This window comes from Episyrphus balteatus, chromosome 1 (assembly GCF_945859705.1).
Source record: "Episyrphus balteatus chromosome 1, idEpiBalt1.1, whole genome shotgun sequence".
In the NCBI taxonomy this organism is placed as follows: Eukaryota; Metazoa; Arthropoda; class Insecta; order Diptera; family Syrphidae; genus Episyrphus; species Episyrphus balteatus.
In genome coordinates, this window is record NC_079134.1 from 136632631 (window position 1) to 136641120 (window position 8490).

General features: G+C 29.7%; 2 protein-coding genes across 2 annotated transcripts; both read right to left on the reverse strand.

Moving 5' to 3' along the window:
• Positions 1-1167: 1167 nt before the first annotated feature.
• LOC129906089 (uncharacterized) lies at positions 1168-2429 on the reverse strand. The gene has a single exon (XM_055981726.1). The coding sequence runs from the start codon at positions 2365-2367 to the stop codon at positions 1183-1185; it is 1185 nt and encodes a 394-aa protein (XP_055837701.1). The 5' UTR covers positions 2368-2429; the 3' UTR covers positions 1168-1182.
• A 4396-nt stretch (positions 2430-6825) lies between these two features.
• On the reverse strand, positions 6826-8254 carry LOC129910967 (odorant receptor 67c-like). The gene is made up of 5 exons (XM_055988583.1): positions 7600-8254; positions 7399-7527; positions 7147-7348; positions 6932-7087; positions 6826-6873 (listed from the first exon to the last, which is right to left on the reverse strand). The coding sequence occupies exons 1-5, from the start codon at positions 8139-8141 to the stop codon at positions 6826-6828; spliced, it is 1077 nt and encodes a 358-aa protein (XP_055844558.1). The 5' UTR covers positions 8142-8254.
• Between the last annotated feature and the right edge of the window lie 236 nt (positions 8255-8490).

The window sequence follows — 8490 nt, forward strand, 5'->3', positions numbered from 1 at the left end:
CTTAGAAAGTGAACTATTTTTACGCATTTATTGAATCAGAAAACATGTCTAATGTTTACTATTGGAATTGTATTTATTTTTAATTTGAAACTTAATTTTAATTTATGTATATTTCAATGGGGACTTTCACTTTAGAATACAAAGAAATCGTAACAATGCTGTAAATATATTCGTTGGCAAAGAGCTCTTATTTTTTTAATTTTGGAATAATTGTGTTATTTTGTTTAAATTAGCCAAGTTTGAATAATATCGTTCCGTTTAAAACAAATCCATAAAAAGTGTTCAAAGTGTGACAGTGTGGTTCTGGTGGTTATTCCAAAAAAAAAATGTCCCATGTTTCTGTATCTGTAGTTTCAAAGCAACTTATTTCCAAAAAAATGTCCCATGTTTCTTTATCTGTAGTTTAAAAGCAACATTTTTCCTAGGAGAATTCCCCAAGCAACGTATTCCTTAATTACATATTTCCTATGTGAAATGTTTTGTGGTGATATGTTGCTAAGGACATGTTCCTTAAGACATAATAGCATCAACATGTTTCTAATGACGTGTCCCCTAGTGAAATGTACAACATATCCCCTAGCCAGATGTCGACATCTGTTGTCAAGTGACATATTTCATGTAACTGGTAGGTAACCGCAATAGTCGTCAATTTTTCATTTTGTAAGACACAAACCAAATTCCCTAGAGACATTTTTATTCACGTCATGTTCTCTACACGGAGAAAACATAACGCCAGGGATAACTTTACTTCTAGTATATTTAATCAGAATAAAGTTGAATATACCAGAAATAAATCCCCGCCTTATTTTTTCTCTGTGTAGATTCATTTCAAAATGCTATGTGTCATGTCATATGTCTATGCTAGACATATTTCCTCTAACATGTCCCTTAGCAACATGTTCCCTGAGGAGGTGATACTTAACGAGATTTTCCCGTCCGACATATTCCCTGTGACATATCCCAGGAACAAGTTCAAAGCAACATATTTTCTGATGATAATTTTCTAAGCAACATGTTCCCTATATAAGTATCTCTTAGTGACATATGTTTCTGCAACATTTCTCCTAAGTAAACTGTTTTCCACTGAAGAGCCACTGGACAACATTCATGTTTAAAGTGGATAGTGAACAGATGCTTCAAAACAAAATTTTTAACGAACTAAAAAATTTATTAATTACAAATTCAAATATGCATTCTTTCAATCCCAAAATAAGGAATAACACATAATTCATTTTTGGAATGGTCCCACGTGTAAGTTACATCGATATCATTTTGATTCAAAACATTTGCTCTTAGAAGACGCTTCAAAATAGACGCTGTTTTTGCGTTGAATTTATTTCCATAAATTTTAAAAATTTGAAGTCCACATGGTTTCTTTATTGCGGTTAGCAACTCGTACATTGCTTCGCAATCAATTTGATTGTGGGAAATGTCGAGGGATTGAATGTTGGAATAAGAAATATGTCTTGCTATTACAATGCCACCTTTTGATCCCAAATTATTTCCACATAAATTCAACGTCTGCAAAGCTTTGTTTTTCATGAGGGCATTAAAAAGTACTTCAGTTCCATGTGAAGTTAAATTATTTGATTTTAAATCCAAATGTTGTAGTTTTGAACTTGGCGTTTCTAAGTACTCGGAAATTATTTCCATATCGTGTCCATTGAGATTTAAATGACGCAGAATTAAAGTTGTTAACTTATTTTGCCAAATCAGCTGCGATACTATGTTGATTAATTTGCTGCTATCGAAAATACTTCCCCTAGACATAGGACATGGTCGACTTATATTAATACATCGAATACTCTTCGATTTATGTAAGCCATCAGCAAGAATCGGAAATGTATTTTCATTTATAAAACAATTTTCGACATTTAAATATTCAAGAATATCAGATTGTATCAAAATGCACCGGAGATGTAACAAGTGCTCCGCAGATAATTCATTTTGACTTAGATCTAAATGTTTGAATTTGAGCGAGTTGATATTTTTCTGAAGTCCAAAAAGAAAACTAGTTGAAAGGGAAACATTCTTGAGTTGAATAGTTTCAGCATTTTTGAATCCCTTGATAAGATTTTCCAACAAAGTAACATTTTTGAAATCAGGTATTTCAATGTTGCATATTTGTACACTTTTTGGTTTTCGTTTCATAAGATAATCAATAAGAACAAACCAATCTTGTTCTGTAAAAATTCTCTTCATTCGTTCTTCGAAAAACTTTTTGTTTATTTGAAAATTTTCATACGTCCTTTTGTCGTATTCCCGTTGCCAACAGTCAAGAATTAAAATGGAGAGAGGTTTGTGCGGGTGAGTTTTATGGATCTCACATTTACATTCTGCAAATCTTGGACTTGGATCACAAAGCATCTTTAAAAATTATTTGACAAATTTTTTATTAGAACATTGTTTTATTTTTTTTTAAATTTAGCCAGTTTGAATTTCTGAGTTTTTTAATATTCTCAGTAAAAAAATTGATACCATCTGATCGCTGCCTGTCTAAGTTGTAAAACTAAGAAGTGAAGTTCATACCAAAATGGTGTCAATATTTTTTCGTAAATCAATAAGCTGTAATTTTTTTTTAAATCGAACTTGTTTCGTTGCAGCACAAGTTCAAAGTCAATCAGTGGTGTATTAATTTTTGTGCATCATCAAAAAGAAAAAAAATTTGTTGATTTAAATTAATTATTTATACAAAGTTTTGCGTTATTGTTTACAATTTTGTTAGTGAATACTTCAGCTGCAGGTGTGTTATTTTAAATTCGTAAATGTAGTTGTTAAAAAAAAGTGTTTTAATATCTTTTGTGATTTAATTAAAAGTAATATTTTTCTGTTGTTTTACAAATTCTTTGTTGTTTTACTAATGTACTCCGTCAAATTCCGTTGTGTCGGTTGTAACATATTAAACATTTAAGTGTTAAGTATAGCTTTGATTTTGAAAAATGCATTATAACGCTGTACTTGGAGGATCTTCTTATTAAGTGGTTTTGACCAAAAGGCATTTATTGAACTAACGAAAATGTGCCAAAAAGTGCACTTAAAGTAAGGTGTATTTATTTCTTAAGATTAAGGAGTTTTTGTAATTAATTTTTTTGGACCACAAAAAAACCGTAGGTGCCATAAGTAATTTCAGAAAAGTTTTATGTTAATGAAAACGGCACCAACGATTTTGTTAAAAAAAATCAAATGTTGGTTTTTTAACAAAGTCCATCTTTTGACGAATTTTTTTTTTTTTTTGAAAATCATTATTAACGGTACCTGCCTAGAACCACTTATTTCAAATCTGATTTTCTGCCGAAGTGCGTATTGTATTCCAACGAATTTTTTTGAAATGTCAAATTTTCGAAAACGTTACATTGAATTTTTTTAAATTTTGATTTAGATTTTGATTAGTGATTTCTGCAAAATAGCGTACCAATTTTATTTTAAAACTTTTTTTCCAAAGAATTATTTATAAAACAATAGTTTTTTTTTAAAAACGGCTCCAACGATTTTTTTTTTAAATGCATCTTAAACATATCAAATAAAACTGCATACTTGTTTTGGATTTGATTTCAGTTCGTCGCCCGAGAATTATTTTGTCGTATACGCAAATTTTGGAATTTTGGGAAATCGCATTTTAAGGTTTAAAAAAAAAACTGGCCGATAGATTTTTTTCAATTTTTAATAGAATATTTTGTGCGATATCTTCTTCATATTTATGTTGTCAAAATTGTCACATCTAGTTTGGTTTTCAAATTACCAAGGTTTTTACCCAAAATCAGTTTGTCGTAAACGCCACCAAAATCAACTTTTTTTTCCATCCCATACACGTACGACAAAGTAGGCGCACGTACGACATAAATAAAAAAAGTAGGTAAATTTTCAATTTTCACAGTTCGTTTTTATTTATTAATTAAACATTTAAAAATAGTTTCTTATTACATAGAAGTAGTAAAATAAATAGATTAAACACAAAGAATAAAACAATAAATATGACCATATATAAACATGGAAAAAAAATAAAGAAAAAAAAATTTAACAAAAAATAAAAGCCATTCTATGACTATGAAACATGAAAGAAATAAAAAAAAAATAAACAAAGTTTGGTTAAATTAATAAATAAATATATGAGCATAAATAAAAGTAAATTAAATAAGTAAATAAAATTAAATTAAATTTATTCTAATTTTTTTATTTGAATATCGCTTCATAATATTCTACACAATGAGATTTACCACAGAAATGAAAGTTTTTTAGACCGGTCTTTCTTATATAAACACATTACATTGACATCAAATGCAATTCAGCATCAGCCAATTTGCAAAACAATATCGCAAATTTCGCGAAGAACAATGGCGCCTTAAAAAAATAATTTTCGACTAGCAGGTGTTTTTGCGAGCGGGTGCAATAACAAAACGACAGCGCGCGTGAACGAAGAGGCGCCACGGCCAAGATACTTGCGATAGGAACAAACGACAAGAACCATTAATTAAACACAACATTTAAGATGTCTCTGAAATGCACTTCTTTCTTCCTTGTACCTCTAGAAATAAAGCAAAACCTCAAGTAGCGCAGAGCTTAATGCAGCCCATAGTTTTTAAAGTCGTTGTCCCTATATCACATGAAGTCCTTATTTTCAATAAATACTTTTCTAGTAGGTATATTATATCTATTTATATTCTATTTCGGATATACAGGGTGTCCCAAAAGTAATGGATCAAACGAAATATGGTGATAGGCCTCCTTAAGGGCTCTCAGAATTTGGTAACTTGTTCATCCCAAATCCTTACGGTTTTCGATTTAATGCAATTCTTGTGAAATTTCAAAAAATCCCTAGTTGGCAACAGTATTTTGCTTCCTGCGCCCATTATTGATTTTTGTTTTCTAAAATTCTTTTACAAAAACATTGGCAAATAATAAGGAACAATTAATTAATCAAAATAATTTTTATTCCATACGCCATTTCGCTGCAAATTAACTAACAGTTTCAAGTTTGATAAAAAATCAATTTTTAACTTTTATTTGAGAGCAACACGGCGACAAAAATTTCTACGGTGTGAGAATGGTTTATTATTTTAAAAAGTTGCCCTGCTATTGTAGTTTTCAAAAATGTATAAAAGTTTCCAAAGTTGAAGTTAGATCAGAAAATATTACAATTTGAATTCAACAAAACAGGGTTTTTCAGAACAAAAAACAACCAAAAATAAACACATTTCTCGAACTGTTATTTGTTTATTTTTGTTTGAACAAAAGCGTCTATTTTTGTTTGTATTTTTGCTGTGAAAAACCCTGTTTTGTTGAATTCAAATAGTAATATTTTCTGATCTAACTGCAACTTTGGAAACTTTTATACATTTTTGAAAACTACAATAGCAGGGCAACTTTTTAAAATAATAAACCATTCTCACACCGTAGAAATTTTTGTCGCCGTGTTGCTCTCAAATAAAAGTTAAAAATTGATTTTTTATCAAACTTGAAACTGTTAGTTAATTTGCAGCGAAATGGCGTATGGAATAAAAATTATTTTGATTAATTAATTGTTCCTTATTATTTGCCAATGTTTTTGTAAAAGAATTTTAGAAAACAAAAATCAATAATGGGCGCAGGAAGCAAAATACTGTTGCCAACTAGGGATTTTTTGAAATTTCACAAGAATTGCATTAAATCGAAAACCGTAAGGATTTGGGATGAACAAGTTACCAAATTCTGAGAGCCCTTAAGATCCCCTATCAGCATACTTCGTTTGATCCATTACTTATGGGACACCCTGTATACCTACATACATGTAAGAAAAAACAATTTTAAAATTTCGTTCTAAATTTTCTTTTGTACGACGTACGACAAACCAATACTGAAGAAAAAAAAAGCTGAAAAATACATAGAATTTTTGTCGTAAACGCCAAAAGTTGGCGCTTACGACAAACCAACGCTAATCCAATGCTTATTTTGTGGATATACGACAAAATGCAAACTAATTATCACAGTAACGGTAAACTATAGGACAAATCTGATAACAGAAATGAAAAGATAATGTTCTAAAACCTATTACTACATATCCAGTTTAAAAAAGTCCATTTTGGCGTTTACGACAAAACAACGACGGGCGACGAGTTGTTGTTTTATTGCTTTGGAAAACGAATTTTATGGTTCTTTTTTAAATTTCTTTTCTATTCTAAAATTCTGTAAATACAAAATTCTGGATTTCAAAATTCTGGATTCCAAAATTCTGTAAATGATCAAATAAAAATTGTTTTTATAATGAATAGAAAAAAACAATAAGTTTTAGAGCAAAAACAAAACAAATTCAATTTCGTTCAAGATTTCTCTATCGAATTTTTGTATAGAAAAACAGGGGTCGAATTACGGCATACGTTCGTTAACGTATGGTTGCTATGTGTCCCTATCATTTTCTACTAATTAAATAGAGACACAAATAGTAAAAACGTTAACGTATGATCGTAATCGTGTGCCGTAATTTGACCCCAGATTAATGGATTTGCAGAATTTTGAAAACAGAGTTTTGGATTTACAGAATTTTGAAATACAGAATAATGGAATACAGAATAACGATCCGTTGCCATTATATTTTCTAATAAAGAATTGATACCTTAGTAGGTATCAGCTCTAACAATTTAAATAAGATTTGGTGTTCGGAGTGGTCTAAATAACTATAGAAAAACTGTTTTTGTACTTTTTCTGAAAATTTCTGATAATGGAAATAATATGGTACTCCCTTTTATAAAATTTATTTAAATTTTCAAAAAAAAGTTTTGGAAAAAAATTTTTCACTAATTTTTTTTTGTTTCGTGAAACAGTGAAATTTTCCTTTTTTATGGGCCATGTTGTTTATGTACTTCTAAGAACAGTAAAAATTTGATAAGAAGCACTCATAACCTATAAAAAAATTCTAAAAATTAAACCAGTTTATTTGATTGGAAAACATTTCGATTACCGTTTTAAATGTTTGAAGTGATATTTCTGAAATACCAACAACATGAAGACCCACCATGTGCTGTGAACGCATTAACACAATCAAAACAAGTCGCTTATATTTTGATGTGCCATTATACCATTTGTGTTCGTAAATTGCATCACTGATTTTTAAGCTCTTCAATTAAAAATAATAGTTTCGTTAATTTTTGTTTAATTTTTCAAAATTATACTTACAATTTCAATCATTTTATCTCCCAAATAACACATGATAAAAACTTGTTTTAGTTCATAAGCTAGGAGAAATATTGCTTGAATAACTATTAAAAATGTAATTTCTCCAAGTAATTGAAATCCAGTAAAACAAAGGATCAAAGAGGACGAAAAAAGACTTAATAATACTGAAGGTATAAACACTGTGTTCAACTTCTTAGCAAGACTGTAAAAAATACCAAGTTGTAAAAATGTAAGTCAAAGGACACACAATACCTGATAAATCTTTGATGAGCACCGATTTCCTTAATCAATTTCCTTGCACCTTCGTTTGTGTTATCAGGTTCAATAAGCATTATATTTTTTCGTATAACATCGAATCTCATAGTTAATTGTATCAATGAACTAAAAATACATAAATCCATTCCCAAAATCATAAGTGCAGATACAAATACCGAACAAGCTTGAGAGATATACATGAGCAAGTAGATTGGAATATTTTCTTTTGGTATTTCGATTCCATACCACACCATCCAAGTTAAATTAAATGTGAATTTTCCATCTTTCACCAAATCAATAAACGATAAAAGTATCGGTTGAACACAAAATACAAATATTAAATTCCAGAAAAATATCACAAGAACATTTTCAATTATTTTGTATTTCTTTGTGTAAGTCTGAAGATTGTAGGCTTTTTCTAATGTTTCTGCAGGATGTGTTTCACGAAATTCATTAAAAGCTTGAAGAATAGTCTCTCGATGGTAGATTAATGATATTACTTTTGCAACTGACACAATATAATAATTTAAATAAAGTAACATATAAATTTTCTCATGGAGGCCAAGTTCAAAGGAACCAAAGTATAAACATAGACCAAGCATTATAAATAATTCGTTGAGGAAACCCAATCGGAATAATACTTTCATCCTGATGTTCTTATTTTCAAATTCAAAGCCCATCAATCGACAATAGAAGATGGTGCCGTGTAAAAATCCTTCTGCTTTGTTAGTTGTTTTCATTTTGAAAAACTGTTCAAAAACTCAAGTGAGTGCTGTTTGGTAGTATTGGATTGTTCCTTCCTTTATGAGTAACTGAAGTCCATTTTACAAATAAATATCCTTAATAGGTGCAATTTTGTGAAAGCATGAACAAGGGCAGTTAAAGTTATTACGAATAATGATATATATTTAGTTAATAACTAGCGGACCCGGCGAACGTTGTCCCGCCCTAGAGCAAATAAAGAGGAAGTTAGGATAGTAAATATATGTGACAAAAAAAAAAAAATCAATTATTTTAAAAATTTACTGTTGGACATGAATTTTGGTGCATGGGTTGCACTCTTCAATGAAACACCTTGTGATGGACGAC

Excerpts from the sequence above, each read along its gene's own strand:
- LOC129906089 (XM_055981726.1), bottom strand. The coding sequence starts at position 2,367 with ATGCTTTGTGATCCAAGTCCAAGATTTGCAGAATGTAAATGTGAGATC.
- LOC129910967 (XM_055988583.1), bottom strand. The coding sequence starts at position 8,141 with ATGAAAACAACTAACAAAGCAGAAGGATTTTTACACGGCACCATCTTC. Across the intron at positions 7,349-7,398 it reads GCTCATCAAAGATTTATCAG|TCTTGCTAAGAAGTTGAACA; the intron begins GTATTGTGTGTC and ends TATTTTTTACAG. Across the intron at positions 7,088-7,146 it reads GAGATAAAATGATTGAAATT|AGCTTAAAAATCAGTGATGC; the intron begins GTAAGTATAATT and ends TTTTAATTGAAG.